The sequence below is a fragment of the Macaca fascicularis genome, chromosome 8 (assembly GCF_037993035.2).
Source record: "Macaca fascicularis isolate 582-1 chromosome 8, T2T-MFA8v1.1".
Classification (NCBI taxonomy): domain Eukaryota; kingdom Metazoa; phylum Chordata; class Mammalia; order Primates; family Cercopithecidae; genus Macaca; species Macaca fascicularis.
The window spans coordinates 107,856,277-107,875,151 of NC_088382.1; the positions used below are offsets into that span (position 1 = coordinate 107,856,277).

The 18,875-nt window shown below is 41.1% G+C and overlaps 1 protein-coding gene across 4 annotated transcripts in view; it reads right to left on the reverse strand.

Moving 5' to 3' along the window:
* NIPAL2 (NIPA like domain containing 2) overlaps window positions 1-18,875 on the reverse strand; it is a 104,311-nt gene that overhangs the window by 24,035 nt on the left and 61,401 nt on the right. For 2 of the 4 annotated variants that reach the window (XR_012416557.1, XM_005563774.5), the window contains exons 5-6: window positions 10,175-10,296; window positions 125-221 (exon numbers count right to left, since the gene is read on the reverse strand). Coding sequence is in view for 3 of the 4 variants with exons in the window: in XM_005563774.5 (XP_005563831.2) it covers window positions 125-221; window positions 10,175-10,296 (219 nt within the window). In the remaining variant the exon portion in view is untranslated. Of the gene's footprint in view, window positions 1-124; window positions 222-4,739; window positions 4,944-10,174; window positions 10,297-18,875 lie in introns of those variants that run through there. The other 2 variants (XM_073999171.1, XM_073999170.1) reach the window with 2 other exon arrangements.

An 18,875-nucleotide genomic window follows, 5' to 3' on the forward strand; every position in this document is an offset into this window, starting at 1 on the left:
TAGATCAGAGCTGAAAAGTATAAACAATGAGAAAGGAGTAGAATGCTTAAGTATTTTCCTTCAAACCTCATTTATGATTCAGCACAGTTCAATTAAAGAATAAGAAAACAAAATATGCCTTTACCTAGAAGTGCCACCAGGGTTAGCAGAATCACCATGTGCTTCATTCCTTTTCTTTTGTAGAAATATAGGAGAATGCAGAAAATTAATATTTCTAAAATCTAGAAATGAAAAAGATGAAAAAGAGTAAGTTATTCTACACAAAGTCTTCAAAATGTCACACTTCTCATTTTGATTTTTGCAGTTCTCATATGAGAGTTGAGGGTGACTGAAGTTCCTAGGGACGACACAGGAGAGCAGCATAAGCACCTCGGCCATCCAGACCCGGAGCTCGAACACCCCTCTCCGCCAGTGATGCCCAATCTAGATCTCCAGTCCTAACCTCCCTGGGAGTTCAGCCTCATTTCCTCAAGTATCTACGGGACATTTCCACATGCATGTTTAATAGACACGCCACAGTAATGTGGGTAACACCTCCCACTTGATTCTCTACCTTCCCAGCTTGTTCCTCCAGGGCCTTTGCCCTCCAGTTAGTAGCATTCCCACACTCCCTGTTGCACAAACCCCAAACCCTTCCCTTTCCCTCACTCTCTGCCTTCCTCTCTAGACAGCTGCATTTGCTTCTAACTCATCTCTGATTTTACTCTTGCCTCTCTATAATCCAGCCATTCCACAGCCAGAGGAATCATTTAAGAACACAATTTGGATAATGAAATATTTTATTCATGGAGAACATATATGATACACATCAAAGGGATTTAGAGTAATATGACAGGCACTCACAGATTCTCTACTCAAACTAACAAACAGAACCTACTGACACCTCTGAAGTTGCTCATGTGCCCCTCTCCAGCTGCACTCCCCTCCTCCTTCAACCTCCCCAGGAATCACTATGCTGAAAATTTGTGTTTATTATTTACTTTCTTTATAGTTTATTGCATTTCTATGTGTCCCTAAATGGTACCCAGTTTACTTTTGCATGTTTGGACTTTATACAAGTGGACTCATACTTGCTTTCACTCGTTTGTTTTTCTCCACCATGTATTATATTTGTGACATTCTTCCAGGATGATGCATGTAGTAAAAATATAAACTAGACCCATTCATTCCTTTGCCGAAACCTCCTGTGGTTTCCTACCACATTTAGAATAAAATCCAAACTTCCTTCTGGATCACAAAGTTTTAGGCAACTCCCTGGACCTCATTTTGTACCACTCACTCCTGGATGGTCCACTCTGTGCCAGCCTCATGGCAATTTTTAAAAATTCTTTTTTTTTTTTCCTAGTTCTTTCCAATCTTCAGATTGCTCCTGCCTGTGGGCCTTTGCACTAACTGCTCACTCTGCCTGGAATGCTCTTTCACTGATCTTTGCACAATGGCTCCTCCAAGTCACTCAGCTCACAGGTCAAATGCCACCTCTCTGAGAGTTCTTCTCTGACTCTTCTGATCTAACGGAGCCACTCATTATCCTGTCACACCCCCAGCTTCAGGTCGCGGTGGAGCATTTTGCCATCATCATTTCTTGTTCATATGTTTATGTGTTTCTTGTCTGTCTTCCCTACTGGAATGCCAGCCCTAGGACAGGAATCTTACCCACTCTTTTTGCCACTCAATATCTGGTGCCTGGCACACAGTTGGTCACTCAATGAGTACTGATGGAATTAATGAGTAAATCACACCTCAAATTTATTATGAATAAGTCACCAAAAAAGACCTAATGTCTGAAAAAGTGACTGTTCAATAAATATTAATTGACTAAAAGTCTAAAATTTTCCTGTCCTTAAGAACTTTAGTGTAATTTTGAGTTCTCAGTTTTATTTTTGTTTTAACTGTTTTTTTTTTTTTTTGGAGATGGAGTCTCACTCTGTTGCCCAGGCTAGAGTGTAATGGCTCGATCTCAGATCACTTAAACCTCTGCCTCTTGGGTTCAAGTGATTCTCTTGCCTCAGCCTCCCAAGTAGCTGGGATTATGGGTGCCTGCCACCATACCTGGCTAATTTTTGTATTTTTAGTAGAGACAGGGTTTTGCCATGTTGGCCAGGTTGGTCTTGAACTCCTGACCTCAAGTGATCCACCCGCCTTGGCTTCCCAAAGTGCTGGGATTATAGGCATGAGACACCGCGCCCAGCCCAGGCTATTATTTTTGACGAGATAGTATTCTTGGGCTGAATTCGTAAGTGTGAATGTTTACTTTTCTACCAGCAGACAGTACCATCACTAATTTTTTTTCTCTTTTTTTTTAACCACAGGAGTTAGGGACTTCACTATTTACAGGAATGCATTCTACCTACAACGCCTTCTCTAAATCAACTTAAATTTGTTTCCATTCAAGGATTTGCTTGTGGGTTTGTTTTTTTCTCTATTCCTTTGTGGGCATGGGAAACAGCAGGCCCTTATCTTCCTCATTAAAAAACCTTTTCATCTAATACGGAAGATGAAATCATCCCTTTGTCTTTTCTTCTCCTGGTAAATTAAACCAATTATTTTAACTGTTTCTTATGGGACTTATTTGCCAGACCTTTAATTTAATTGAGTAGTGCTACAAGAGCTATTAAACTTGTATCTCTTTGCCTTCCCTAAAATGGCCATCAAAACATTGGATGTCCTAATTTCTGTGCATTTCGCCAATTGTTAACAGAAATATCCCTCTGGGCCTGGTCTCCCCTCCACCACAGGCTTCCACTTCTCACATGAGACAATTATAGACAGTTCACAGCAGCGTTTGGGCCTCTGTGTTTGTTGCGGGAGAAAAGAAAGCTCTTCCTGCGTTAACACACAGAGCCTGTTAGGTAAATCGATTATCATGCTGATTATTAATTTTTGCAGGTATTTGTTATCAGGTCTAGAAACCATGTATGACTTTTTTCATGTATGGGCAAATTCCATCTCTGTGGCTTCAGATAAATAAAACATGAGTTCCCATTATTCACAGAATAACTATAGTTGCCCTGGTTCTGCCTTGTGGCAAGAAGTCACACAGCTCCTAGGAATAAAATATTAAAGCAGTATGAATTAATGCCGATTTTTTTCTAGCAACATTTTTTTTTCTCCCTGAAAACATCAATATTAAAGAAGCTGTGATTTCTGCAGGTTGCGGTGCCCCAGGAAGGGGCTGCATTATTGATTGCAATCTCACAGGTTAGAAAAAGTAACAGCACTTACTGAGTCCCCCGCACCCTGTGCACTGTTCCCAGAGCTTCCTGTTACGAATTCATTGAATCCTCACAATCACTTAGGAGGTAGGTGCTGTCGTCGGTTTACAGGTGAGAAAACTGAGGCTCAGAGGGGCAAAATGATGCAGCCCTGATAGGCAGCATGATGGCCCCATAGGAGTCCCTGGTCTAATCTCCAGACGCTGTGAAGATGTTACTTTACATAGCAAAGGGGTTTTCTATTAGGTTGGTGGGTTGGTGCAATTCTTCCTTCCTTTGTTTTCTGTACCAGATCAGAGGAAAAAGTTCCTGGGCCTTGTACCTGTGAGGCTTCCATTTAATGTAAGCCTTGAAGGAAAAACAGACAATTTTCAATTTTCCCACTGAAAATAACTACCTTCAATGGGAAAAACCTCAATTACTTTTGCACCAACCTAATGCAAAGAGCACTGGCAGCTGAAGGGGTGCGTGGCAAAAGAGATAGACAAAATTTTAGCACTGGATGCCCCACTGCCAGTACCAATATCTGAGCCCGATTTGACCTCATCTTGCCTCACCAAGTTCTCAAACGCATAGCCTATGGCCTAGCATATGGCTTCTCTGTCCAAAAGAAATGAGCTCTGCAAAGTTTCTCTCTAAGGCCATATTTGGACAAAGATCTGATCCTTGGTGGTCGGTTTATTAATTCTGCAGAGAGGCATTGAGTGAGGCGTATTGGCATGTGCACCCCAGAAGTGAACAAACTGGTTTTGAGTTTTGGCTTTATCACTTAGTACTTATGTGACCTTCAACAAGTTCCTGGGCCTTCCCCAGCCTCAACTTCCCCATCCATTAAATGCAGAGGATAACAGTGTCCCATGTATAGGGCCAGTGTGCAGGTAAAGAGCAGAATGTAATCTGAGCTAGACGTAGGGCTCAGCCACTCAGAGAGTGGCTGCTGCTACCAAAGAGGTGGACTCTTGTGTGGATGCACAAGTGCTATTTGCATTCAGACAATAAAGCAAATAACATCATGCCATAGATATTGATATCCTATAAAAACATACAGTTTTCTCCCTTAGGTTTCTAATACCTGATGGTGGGTTTTGTCGCAGCCGTGCCAGAAAGGCTGACTTAATAATCAGGTTTAGGGTACAGAATGACACCAAATGACAGGCTTGGCCCCAGCATCTGCTGGTTTAATTTTTTTGTCTGAGAGAAAATGAGCAATGTGCAGATGATTTTGTGAAGGATTTTATGTTCACAAAAGAGGTTTCCATTTGAATAGTCTTTTGGAAAATCTGGGTGAGCAAAATAGCCATGACCAAGCCTGCCAAAGAACATGAAGTAATTGAGAATTAGGGCTGCATTTTCTAACGTGGGTTTTGCAGAACACGTTTGCTCATAGGTATTACTCAACAAAAGGTCCTTCCAAGAAAAGGGCCTCATGGTCGAAGTAGCCTGGGGCATGTAGGACGAACAAAATCAAACCTTTCTCATTCTTACAGGACTTCTGGCTTTTAACATGCTAACAGAGATGATGAATTTCTCAGACAGGCCATATTATGCAGAATTTTCCTCACCTAGTTTGACCTTGAAAATCCCACTTCTCTTTGTGTTTTGGCAAGGATCGGGATTGTCCGTCTGCGGCAGACAGGCTGGGAGAGGCTGTTTCAGTGAGTGAGTGGAGGGCACTTTATTCTTCTCTGGCTGGTATACACTGGGCTTCTCAAATCTTCCTTCCTTTCTTTTCTGTACCAGATCAGAGGAAAAGCTACTGAACCTTGTTCCTGTGAGGCTTCCATTTAATGTAAGCCTTGAAGGAAAAACAGACATCTGTCTGGGGCACGCAAACACGCAAAACAAGGGGTTGATGTGAGCCAGTGGGTGCTGCAATATTATAATTCCTTTTGTGAGAAATATAAAATGTATTCAGGCTTATAAATATTTTAGAAGTTATTTGATCAGTCCTGAAAGCCAATTCAGGTGCTCTTATTTATACTTGGTATAATACATAGAGTTAGATGAATGATATGTCAAAGAATAGTCTTAATTACTGTAATTATTATCTTTGCAGTCAGGGCTTGCAGAAAAGCATAGAATTTGCCATATCTGAGGATTAAATATTACTTAAGTGTTTAACAGATTCAAACCAAATTTCAGCTCACAATCTTAGTATAAAATACATCACTTCTAGAGTCTTTAGAGATGCAATTATATAATGGATTAAATTACAAATGAATATAATATAGATCTATTCCCCTTAGGGTCTAATGCCAACAGTGTTATTCAAAAGTAATTTTATTAAAGGTTTATTTTATGCTATGTTATAAATACCTGAAATTATTTACATTTTTCTCTGTGGCATTTACTTTCAAATATACTTTCTTTATCTTAATATGATTTTTCAGATATATGGGTTTCTCCCAGAACTGTAAAATTCCTGCTACGGGAATTCCTGTCTCTAAACTTGGTGTCTAATCACCACTTAATGGATGAGTGAATAAATGGATGAATAAATTTATTTTAAGAGTTGATTTTGGAAAAATGGCAAACTGCAACTCATCTCAGTACTTTTTGTGGAAATATACAGTTTAATAAAAAGTAGTTTGGATCTCTTCAAATGTTTTCTCTGGTGTTAAAACAATACAAGATACAGCATCATTAAATAATGCTGTTTATTCCAGGAAATAAGTCTTGATGCATCTTTAATATACAAAGGATTTAACTCATGCCATTAATTTTCTGGTTTCAGGCTATGTGACCCTTTTCTTAACTAGATGAAGAATTTATTTTGCCTGCAGGCGAAGAGTAATAATTTGTTGGTAGGGCTTCAAGTCTGGATTATCATGAAATTTTCTGTAAAGTATAAAAGACAGAAGTAAATCACAGAGATCTAGTGCTTATCATTGACTGACAAAAGCTGTGATAATTAAAGAACTGAGTGCGGCATAGAAGTAGGAAGATAAATGGGGCAGAGGGGTTGGCACAAAGTATGACAGACCCGAGAAAGGCGATCTGACTTGGGAAGCCCAATCTTAAAGGCTGAAGGAGGGCAGGGGTGAGGGAAGAGCTAGGAAGTGACAGCACTAGGGTAGAAATAAGGCCTATGAAAATGGATTTTGGGGCCATAACATATGAGGATCAGGGATTTAAATAGGCAGGGCACTGTGACTGATGGCCTGATTGATTCATTGATCAACCAGTACAAGTTCATGTCCTGAAGAAGTGCAGGGTCTTCTGAAATAAGACAGGCAGGTAAATAGATAAAGAGGTCCAATCTGAGCCATGCCCATGAGGGTAAGTTTTCAGGGGTCATAAGGAGATGGGGCTGTGGGTCAAAGGAGGTAGGGGAGGCAGACAGGTACAACAGCACTGCGTTATATGGCTGGAGGGGGCTCACTGGTCAGATTTGTTTATTAGGAGGAGCTTGTACCAGTATTGATGATGAACAACAGGGGAGGCAGCCTTGTTAAGAGGCTGCTGACACAGTTCAAACAAGAGATGGTGGAAGCCTGAATTAATGCAACAGGAATGGAAATGTGAAAAAGGGGTCAAGTTCAAGAGACTTTACATTTCCAAAAGGATCAGGGGTAGGAGTGAGGAATGAGGGTGAAGGAGAAGTCATGTGTAGTTTAGGTTTCCAGTATGGGAAGCTGACATGGAAGAGAAGAGAGAGTCTGGGAGAGAAGATAGTTTGTTTTTTGATATGTTACAATTGAGGAGACGATGGGATGCCCAGGCAGGGATGAGTAATATGTGGACAGATGAGAATATAGATCTGGAGCCCAGGAGGTGCCTGGGAAGGAGAGGTAGGTCTGGATTAAGACGTCTTTAAAAAGGTTGCTGGTGGGTGGGCAATGGGATTCTTTTAGAAGACCTTGGAAGAGTGTGCAGCATCAATAGAAGTGAGGCAGAGGAAGAGGAGGTGCTCAAGAGTCTGGCGTGGATTAGTCAGAGAGGAAGAAGAGAAACAGGGAAAACATGTGGAGGAAGCAAGGAGGAGAGAGGTTCTAGAAGATAATGGGCCAGGGAGTAAATGCTGCATAAGGTTCGAGAAGAATCAGGACCAAAAAGCAATTCCTTTGGCAATTCATGGAGAGGGATTTACTTTTCCAGACTTCTCCTACACCCTCATTCATCACTCCTAGTCCCCTTCCTGTTGGGAATGTAAAGCCTCTAGAACTTGGTCCTTTTCTACATTCCCATTCCCATCGCATTAATTCAGGCTTCCATCATCTCTTGCTTGAACTGTGTCAGCAGCCTCTTAACAAGGCTGCCTCTCCTTTCTGTTAATCATCAACACTGTGGCTACAAGCTCCTCCTAATAAACAAATCTGACCAGTGAGCCCCCTCCAGCCACATAATGCAGTGCTATTGTATCTGTCTGCTGTTCCCTCTACTGGCAATATCCCCCTACCTCCTTTGACCCACAGACCCATCCACAGATTGGAATGAGTGAAGAGTCAGTGGGAGCTGAGGAAGTGGACAGGACCAGCAAGAGTAGATTATTTGAAGACATTCTTGGTAGTAAATGGCAGGAGTGAAATTGGGCAGTTTATTAAAAGGGTGTGTAGTGTATGAGAATTTTTTTAAAATAGAGAAACCTAAGTATCTTTGTAGAGCAAGAGAAAGGAGTAGAAAAGGAAATGAAAGTGAAAAGATCTGTAGATATTTGTGTTCCAGTGGTCAGAGTACATATCAGAAATGGTAGGATATATAGAATTCTTGTCATACACACTAGGAACTGCTTCAGTCATGTACTTAGAGCAAATTTAATCAGTAGACACATCCCTGTAAATGCCAATGTCACACTTTTCAATACTAGGCATATAAAGTAGGATCATACTATTTTATCTGTTTTAATGGCAGAATGTTAGACCAGTTAGCTTTTGAGGTCACTTCTAATCCTAATAGTGTGTGCTTTGATTCTTTTTCTTTTTTTTTTTTCCTTTGTCTTGAGACAGGGTCTCACTCTGTCACCCAGGCTGGAGTGCACAGCTGCAATCACGGCTCACTGCACCCTTGACCTCCTGGGCTCAAGATCCTCTCATCTCAACTCCCAGTAGCTGGGACTGCAGGTGCATACCACCCTGCCTGGCTAATTTTTAAAATTATTTGTAGAGATGAGGTCTTGCCATGTTGCCAGACTGGTCTCAAACTCCTGGGCTCAAGCGATTCTCCCACCTTGGCTTCTCGAACTGTTGGGTTACAGACGTAGGCCACCATGCCCAGCCTGATTCTTTTTATTGTTTTCACAACTATTTTACCAAACCAGTTCTTGGTTAAATGCTCAGCTAGACTATCCCAGCTTTCTTTTATTACCTACCCTTCCTAGAATATTATTATTCCCCAATCTGTACCAACTTCTGTGACAAGTTGCATATCAACCCTTTTGATCATATTCTCTTTATACCTACAGATACAGCCACTGCATCAAGCGAGATAACCCAGTTAACGCCTTCATATTTCTCTACTTCATTCTTTTTATTTTTTTGAGACAGAGTTTCACTCTTGTCGCCCAGGCTGGAGTGCAATGGCACCATCTTGGCTCACTGCAACCTCCGCCTCCCAGGTTCAAACGATTCTCCTGCCTCAGCCTCCCAAGTAGCTGGGTTTACAGGTGTGTACTACCACTCCCGGCTAATTTTTGTATTTTTAGTAGGGATGGGGGTTTCACCATGTTGGCCAGGCTGGTTTCGAACTCCTGACCTCAAGTGATCTGCCCGCCTCGACCTCCAAAAGTGCTGGGATTAAAGGTGTGAGCCACTGTGCCCAGCCTCATTTGATTCTTTTACACATCTGTTGGTATTGTAGTACTGTTGTGTGCTCCTCTCAGATAATCTGTAGCATTGATCTCAACAAGGACTTAAAAAAAATTAATAGATCACTTTAATCTTTTTCACTGGAAAAATTAAAGATATAAAATTTAAAATATAATAAAAGAGAAAAATATACAAGTTTAAATATTTTGTATTGGTTGACAGTACTAATGGGAATATAAATGAATATGGAAATTCTGGAGGGCAGTTTGTCTACATCTATCAAGTTTTTTTAAAAATTATTATACTTTATGTTTTGGGATACATGTGCCGAATGTGCAGTTTTGTTATGTGGGTATACACATGCCATGGTGATTTGCTGTACCCATCAACCTGTCACCTGCATTACATATTTCTCCTAACGCTATCCCTTATGCTCATCATCACTGGTCATTAGAGAAATGCAAATCAAAACCACAGTGAGATACCATCTCACGCCAGTTAGAATGGTGATCATCAAAAAGTCAGGAAACAATAGATGCTGGAGAGGATGTGGAAAAATAGGAACACTGTTGGTGGGAGTGTAAATTAGTTCAACCATTGTGGAAGACAGTGTGGCGATTCTTCAAGGATCTAGAACTAGAAATACTATTTGACCAAGCAATCCCATTACTGGAAATTTACCCAAAGGATTATAAATCATTCTACTATAAAGACACATGCACACATATGTTTATTGCGGCACTATTCACAATAGCAAAGACTTGGAACCAACCCAAATGTCCATCAATGATAGACTGGATTAAGAAAATGTGGCACATATCTACCATGGAATACTATGCAACCATAAAAAACGAGGACTTTTTTGAAGAGAACCCCTATTTTGAATAAAGTTCAGTAAAGCAAAATGTGTCCTCAAGTATTGTCCCTTCAACTTGGAAGGGAATGTTTTGTTTTATTCTGAGTTGTCCTAAAACATGTTGCTTTGGAACTTGCTGGATTAATTGATGTGGAAATTGTTCCAGGAAAGGATATCTGGGAAACTAAGGGTGCTTCTATTGCTGACTTAGTAATTCAAATACTTTGGTGTTGGTCAAATACATTTACATTTTAATAAGATATTAGTGCTGGTGAGGAAAAGGTTATGTTCTCTAATATCTGCATGTACCAGTGGTCTGGATAATACAGATTTGGGGATAGTGAAATATTTAGAATTCTTACCACATAGATCAGGAACTGCCATCCGACAAAGTAATACTGCACTGTTCTTGCTGAGATTGCCTGAGTTATATTTGGAGCAAAGTTCACCAGTAAATATGTTCCTGCAAATGCCAGTGTCATACCTTTAAATAAAATTGAAAAGAAAAACCAAATTGAAACCAACCTAAAGCTTTTTGTTGACACAGACATTGCCTAGAGACTGAGCATTACTTGTAAAAGTGCCAGTCGCCCCTCCCTATTATACTCCGTTTCATCAAACCATCCCTGCATATCTTTCACATTCACCTGAAGGCATTCCCTTTACAGGGGAATAGAGCTGGGGGATGGATGGGGTAGGACATAACTTCCAATTTTTCTCTGTTGTTCTGGATGACTCCCGGCCTCTTCAGGGACGCTTTCCCCAGTGATCGGGAAGATCAGAATATGTGCTATGAAGATGTGAAAACACATCCTAAGCTGACCGTTTCCTCATGGGCCAGTAAGTGCATGATAGATCTAGACAGTCTAGATCTGTCTAGATCTAGATGGCACAGTCCAGAGGACAGGGAAACCCATCACATGATGAGCTGCTCTACACTCACTCATCCCTGGAGCCTTCAACACACTCAGGTGATTTAATAATTTGCAACTCTGGTAATGAGCATCTTTAATCACTGCCATTTATTGAATTCCTTTTAGCAGCAATAACGAAGGTGAACACTGGCTTTGCTATAGGAGTTTAATTAATCCAGTCTAGAATATAGAATTCCAAGGTTAGCTTAATAAAATAAAATAAAATAAAATAGAAACCACGTCATAAACCTATGTAAGGAGTGTGTTACTGCCATCGGTTTAGCATTACTTAAAATGACAGAAGGGAATGTGTGTAGGGGGGTTGGGGGTGAGGCCACCGAAGAAGGGGTGAAGGGAGGACTTGCCCTTCCAAATAAAGTTGAAAAGTGCTTATTTATATATAATTAGCAGTCTGAAAAAAACCCTGATATAAGTAGCATATTTTAGATAGCACACTTGAAAACATAATTCAACTTGTTTCATCTCTGAGGTCAGTGCTATTGTGAATATAATTTATAACCAACATTGACTCCAACCTGAAACAATTTGGTTTGTCTACAAAGTCTCACAATTTGAAGGCACCAATTTCCTGTTCCTCTTATGCAAATGACTTAGGTTTTGAACTCTAGTTCCTGGAAACAAATAGCATTTGATTTTTCGCAAAAGCTAGACAACAGCAATTCAGGGTATTGTAGAAGCTACAAGGAAGTTTCCTCTAATGTAACGATTTATTCTGTTAATACTTTGTGAAGACAGATTATATGCAATCTTTAAAGCTATTTTGAATGAGAAGTTTAGAAACAAAAAACAATATACATTATTAAACACTGTAATAAAAGCAAATGATAAAACCATATATAAGAACTTGGGAGAAAATTATTTGTCAGTCATGTCTTTTCTTTGGAAAAAAATTACATAATTGTTCAAAAGTAGGTCCCTAGGAGGAAGAGATTAAAAAAAACCTGTTTTCTAAACTTGGCATGATAAAGTAGCATAAATCCATTTAATCTACTTTAAAATGTCTCAGATACTTCTGTTTCTTTTGTGAAATCCAAATTTCTAGTTATATTAAGTTCCTCCATCAGATACTTCTTTATCTCTACTAATAGTATCTAGTTTCTATTAACTTTCTTGTATTTAAATTTAGTTTTGAGTAGGCAACACATGTATATGGCAAAATTCCAACAATACACAAGGCGGACTGGTGAAAAGTTAAATCTCATACACCCTGATGGTTCACTAGTTTTCCTCCTCAAAGTCACTACCACCACCAGTTCCTGGGGTTTTCTTTTCAGAGATGTTTTATGCATGTGTGTATAAGTGTGCATGAGGTTTTTTTTTTTTTTACATAAATAATTGCATATTATATAAGCTTTTCTGTATCTTGCTTTTTTTTTTTCTACTTAGAACATTTTGGAGGACACTTCACATCAGTATATGCAGGGTGGCTTCATTCTTTTTAAGTCTACTGGTATTCTATCTCGCGGAGGTAGTATTGCTTACTGAATAACTTTCCAATATTGTCCCTGTTTCACATCCTGACATATCCCTCCCTACTTCACATCCACGTCTGCATTTGCCTTCCATGACTGTTCCTATCAATGTATATCTTCATTGCATTTCTTTTTAAAAATTTTTAATTTTTGTGGGTACATAGGAGGTATATATATTTATGGGGTATATTTCATTGCATTTCAAAACTTTTAAAAAATATAAAATGGCTGATGCTTTTACAGTTATTCTTTCTTTCTCTCCTTCCTTCCTTCCTTCCTTCCTTCCTTCCTTCCTTCCTTCCTTCCTTCCTTCCTTCCTTCCTTCTTTCCTTCTTTCCTTCTCTCTTTCTTTCTTCTTTTTTTTTGAAACAGAGTCTTGCTATGTTGCCCAGGCTGGAGTGCAGTGGTGTGATCTCAGCTTACTGCAACCTCTGTCTCCTGGGTTCAAGTGATTCTCCTATCTCAGCCTCTCGAGTAGCTGGGACTACAAGCATGTGCCACCATGCCCAGCTAATTTTTGTATTTTTAGTAGAGACGGGGATTCACCATGGTGGCCTGGGTGGTCTCGAACTCTTGACCCCAGGTGATCTGACCGCCTCCGCCTCCCAAAGTTCTGGGATTACAGGAGTGAGCCACCATGCCTGGCTGCAATTGTACTTTCTAAGTCCCTTTCACATATATTATTTCATTTGGGCCTCACATCACTGTGCATCTGCTAAGTAACTTTATGGCAGTTCAGCAGGTCACACATTCTTTCTTCTTAATAATTTTTATTTCAGCTATCTGCAATAATTACAAAGGCAGTTCTGGATAGCTGCCACCAGTTGTATGCTGGTTTATTTGGCATCATTTATATTTATGTGATTTACTGTCCCCTTGAGTTATATGCACACTTTTCATGTTAGTCATTTGTACTTCCTTAAATAAATTCCTTTTAAATTTATTTATATTCTACCTTTTTCTAAAAGTGATATGAGATATCAGTTCCTGTTATTTTTATTTCAGTAAAGCTACATATATTCCTTCTTTTGAAAGACACAGATTTCTGACTTAGGAAACTTGTCAGTTTACCTTCTGCTGGCCCGTTTGCTGAAAGGAGTAATCTGGACATGTAAGATCCTCTGAAAAGTCTGCTGCCAGAAGTCTCAGAGCTCTCTTGTATGTTATTTGTTTCTTTTCTCTTGTTGCTTTTAGGATTCTTTATCCTTGACCTTTGGGAGTGTGATGATTAAATGCCTTGGGGTAGTCTTCTTTGGGTTAAATCTGCTCAGTGTTCTATAACCTTCTTGTATGTGAATATTGATGTCTTTCTCTAGGTTTGAGAAGTTCTCTATTATTATCCCTTTGTATAAACTTTCTAATCCTCTCTTCCTCTACCTCCTCTTTAAGGCCAATAAGTCTTAGATTTGTTCTTTTGAGGCTGTTTTCTAGACCTTGTAAGTGTGTTCCGTTCCTTTTTATTCTTTTTTTTTTTTTTGTCTCCTCTGACTGTATTTTCAAATAGCCTGTTTTCAAGCTCACTAATTCTTCTCCTCGATCATTTCTGCTGTTAAAGAGACTCTGATGCATTCTTTGGTATGTCAGTTGCATTTTTCAACTCCAGAATATCTGCTTGATTCTTTTGAATTTTAAAAATTTCTTTGTTAAATTTATCTGATAGGATTCTGAATTCCTTGTCTGCGTTATCTTGAATTTATTTGAATTTCCTCAAAACAGCTATTTGAATTCTCTGTCTGAAAGATTACATAACCCTGCCTCTCCAGGATTGGCCCCTAGTGCCTTATTTAGTTTGTTTGGTGAGGTCATGTTTTCCTGAATGGTCCTGATGCTTGTGAATGTTTGTCAGTGTCTGGGCATTGAGGAATTAGATATTTATTGTAGTCTTTGCAGTCAGGGCATGTCTGTACCCTCCTTCTTTGGAAGGCTTTTTGGGTATTTTAATGAACTTGGGTGTTGTGATCTAAGTTTTTGGTCACTGTGGCCATATCTACATTAGGGGGCACTCCAAGCCCAGTAATGTTGTAGTTCTTGCATATTTGTAGAGGTACCATATTGGTGGTCTTGCATAAGATCTGGATGAATTATCTGGATTAACAGGAGGAGACTCTTGTTCTCTTCTCTTACTTTCTCCCAAACAATCTCTGTGTGTGTGTGTGTGTGTGTGTGTGTGTGTGTGTGTCCTGAACTGCCTGGAGCTGGGGGCGAGGGGTGGAATGACATAAGCACCCTTGCGGCCACTCCCACTGGGACTGCCTAGGTCAGACCTGAAGCCAGCACAGCACTGGATCTTGCTCAAGGCCTGCTCTATCCACTGCCTGGCTACCACCTAAGTTCGCTCAAGGGCCTAGGGCTCTACAATCAGCAGGTGGCAAAGCCAGCCAGGCTTGTATCCTTCCCTTCAGGGTGACAAGTTCCTCTAGGCCCCGGGTGGGTCTGGAGATGCTGTCCAGGAGCCAGGCCTGGAGTCAGAAACCTTAGAAATTTACCTGGTGTTCTATTCTACTGCAGCTAGGTCGACACCAAAACCACAAGACAAAGTCCTTTCTGCTTGTCCCTCCCCTTTCCCCAGGCAGAGGAGTCTTTCCTCTGTCCGCCACCCTCAGGTACTGCCAGGGTACTGCCAATAGTCACATAAGGCCCAAAGGCTCTTCAGTCATCTTATGGTGAATGCTGCCAGGCCCGGCACTACCCTTTAGGGAAGTGGGCTCTCCTGTGGTTCAGGGTAGGTCTAGAAATGCCATCCAAGAGCCAAGACCTGGAATCAGGGACCCCAAGAACCCTCTTGGTACCCTACCCCGCTGCGGCCAAGCTGGTACTTAAGCTGCAAGACAAAATCCTTTTTATTTGTTCATCTCCTTTTCTTAAGCAGAAGGAGTCCTTCCCCACAGCCACCACAGCTGTGAATATGCTGGGCCACACCTGAAACTAATACATCTCTGAGTCTCACCCAAGGCTCACGGTGAGTACTGTCTGGCTGCCACTGCTGATTATTCAGGGCCCAAATACTCTTTAGTCAGCAGGTGATGAATCCTGCCAGGACTAGGTCCTTCCCTTCAAGGCAGTGGCTTCTTTTCTGGCCCAGGGTGTGTCGTGTGTCAAGAAATGTCATCCAGGAGCTAGAGCCTGGAATGGGGGCCTCAGGACTTTGCCTGATGCCCTATCCTACTGTGGCTGAGCTGGTGTCCAAGTTGCAAGACAAAGTCCTCTTTATTCTCTCTCCTCTCCTCAAGTGGAAGAAAGGAGGCTCTCCCAGAGCTATGAGCTGTGCTGCCTGGGGCTGGGGGAGGAGTGGCGTCTGCACTCCCTTGGCTTCCCAGCTGTTGTCTCACTGGATCATATGCCCCTTGAGTCCACTGGTTCTAATCCTAGCACAGCACCAGGACTTGCCTAGGAGTTGCAGTTCTTGTGGCCATGCAGCCTTTCAAGTTTATTTAGGACCCCAGAGAAATGTTAGCCTGCGGTGGCAAGGCTTGCCAAAACTCAAGTTCACACCTCTGGAGTGGTTGATTCCTCTCTGGATAGAGCTGGTCTAAATGCTCCCTCTGTGGCCATCAGCTGAGCTCTAGCCAGTGTTGGCAGCATTGAGTTCCAGCGCGAAGTCCCATAATCACTGTGCTCTTCTTCTCCAAGTGCGCAGATTCTCTGTGCCACTTGGCCACTGCTGGCGGATGTGGGAGAGGTGGTGTTGGTGATTCGAGACTGTCCTTCCTACCCTCTTCAGTGCCTCTTTCAGCAATATGAAGTTAACACCAGGTACTGTGATTGCTCACCTGAGTTTTGGTTCTTATGAAGGTGCTTTTTTGTGTTTAGATAGTTGTAAAATTTGGTGTTCCTACAGGCAGGACGATTGGTAGAGGCTTCTATTCAGCCATCTTGCTCCATCTCCTTTGTCTGGACATATAAGATCCAAAAGGAAGCAGGGTATCACCAACATGTTCCTCACCCAGGGAAATGTTACATTTTAGGTCAAGACTTAGATCCCAGGGGTCTAATCCAAGCTGAAACTGCCCTCACAAAATTCACATTTCACTGCTACTTGCTACCTGGAAGAGCTTAGGCAAGTTATTTACTCCATTGTGACTCAGTTTCCTCATCTCTAGGTACAAATTAGGTCATCATACTTGCAAAATCCCAGGAATTTGGCTCTGCAAGAGGCCAGTCTAGGGAACTGAATATGCTTCAAAGCCCACTGAGAGGTCTGATGTGACAGCGGATCCTGGATAGATCCATCTCAGGATGCTGACTGCCTGCCATGAGCCAATGGCCATTTGAGTTAAGCTTAAAAATTAGTCCAAAATTGTATCTCTAATATTATAACCTTGGGATGATCAGGGACCATCACTGGGGCTGTCTCTAAGGAGATAACCCAATTTGATAATGGAAGGAATGAGCAGGAAGGAATTGGCTGGTGTTTTCTGAATGCCTAGCAAAGACTTCTCGCTGTTGGTTTTCAAAGAAAACAGAAAGAAGGACATGGCATAACTAACAGACATAACAAAGAAGAAGGAAAAAATAGCAGTCCTATGTTTGCTACCCATAGCTAGCCTCAGGAAACTGGTGCATAGAGTTCCAAGATCTGGATATTGGAGGGGACATAAAACAGCAGCCAGACAGCTGTGGGTAAGCTGCAGGTAAGAGGCAATGTCTAGATGCTAGATGCTACCCACAATACAGGCATGGGATGCCATCCTCTGTCCTCATGCCCAAACCTGCAGCAAATACATTTTTCTCATCAAATACAACTCAAGTCACTTAGAAGTCTATAATGGTCTGCTGGGAATCTTAGATTTAGCTTGATAACATGTACAAATATTAAATAAAACCTCTCCCTATAAACTTGATATTTGTGCAAAACAGGTAAACAAGCAAATCCCTGCCTTTTATAATAGATACACTAGTTATACTGGGAGGGCATATGCCAAGGGAACGTAATCTTTTTTGTTTTAAATAGAGATACAGTCTCACTCTGTTGCCCACGCCGGAGTACAGTGATGCAATCGTAGCTCACGGCAGCCTCGAATTTCTGGGCTCGAGTGATCCTTTCATCTTGGCCTCCTGAGTAGCTGGAACTACAGGCATGTGCCACCATGACTGGCTACTTTTTTAATTTTAAGTTTTGTAGAGATAGGGTCTGGCCATTTTGCCCAGGCTGGTCTCGAACTCCTGGTCTCAAGTGATCCTCCCACCTTGGCCTCCTAAAGTGCTGGAATTACATGTGTGAGCCACTATGCCCAGCCAGTAATAATTATTTTTAGGTGTTGTTCTTAAAATTATTGAGTTCATAGATGTGTATGGCTGACATGAGCGTTATGGTATAATCAGCATCATGCTAAAATGTGATGATAATGATAACTATAATAGTAATAACTAATACTTGTAAGCACAGTTCTAAATGCTTTATACATAACTAATTTAATGCTTCCAACAAATCTGTGAAAATGATTTACCTTTGTGTTATTATACTATTACAACTTTTACTATACGTAAGTTGTATAGTATATGACATATAATATGAATACTATATAATGTATACTCTTAAACTGTTACCATCTACATTTGACAAAAGAGGAAATTGAGCCACAGAAGAAATAGTTATTTTGCTTGGGATTTTCCAGCTAAGAAGAGGAGAGCTGGGATTGGAACCTAGGTGGTCTATTTTCTTAACTATTATACTCCACTGCCTCTTATTTGCCTTAAGAATCAAGGCCACTGAATGGACAGCTCAGGGCTGTCATTTACATTGAAGTCTGTATGAGTGGCACCCCTAGGAGCTGTACAGAGCACAACCTGAGGCCGTATGCAGCATCCTTACTGGGGATAAAAGAAATTGATTGTTCCCGGCAAAGGTCCCTGGGGTCCTTGACTGGTCTCAGGTAATTTTTCTGGCCCTAAATTTCCTTTAGAAGAGTATTCCCAAACTGGTATTCCCTGGAACCAGTTTTGTAAGACAGATGCTCCACCAAAAAAGGTCCCAAGGCAAATGTATTTGAGAAGAGGTGAATTAAACAAACTTAAATCATTCTTTTACTGGAAAACCTCTCCCATCCTAATGTATTAGCATTCACTGTAAATCTCCCAGAGGAGGATATGGTTGTCATATTTTCTAAACATATTTGACCATTTATATTGCACTGAAGTAGTGTTTTGGGGGAATATTTTATATTTTGGGAAATACTTGACATTTAACTGGATCCAGCTGTGAGCATGCCTTTGTTTCAGGAGGCTACTAGTGTTCTGCTGCAAAAGTCTTCTATAGATACCTGTGCACCAAGAATGTGGTTGGAGGAAAGCACCCCAGAATCAGGCTCCTTCTGAAGCTTCTGTTCACTGGCACCTCTAACCTGTGGAGTCCCTCACCTGTGCAAGTTTTGGAATCTAAGATCTACTTGCACAGTTCTTCCACAACAGATATCCCGGTTCCCAAGCTCCTCTTTCCCTGAACTAAAACCTGAAATCTTCTTGAATTTTGTCCACTCTCCAGCTGGATGCTACTTAATATTAACTGCCCATTTGCTGACTTCTGGAATCTGGTCTGACCTGACTTTTAGGAGCCTTAAGAGTTTTTCTCATTCAGCTAACCTGACTGCAACCAAGATTGCAGTCTAATTCCTTTGGTCCCTGCAATATGTCTCCTGGTCAGTGGGAGTCCAGTTATT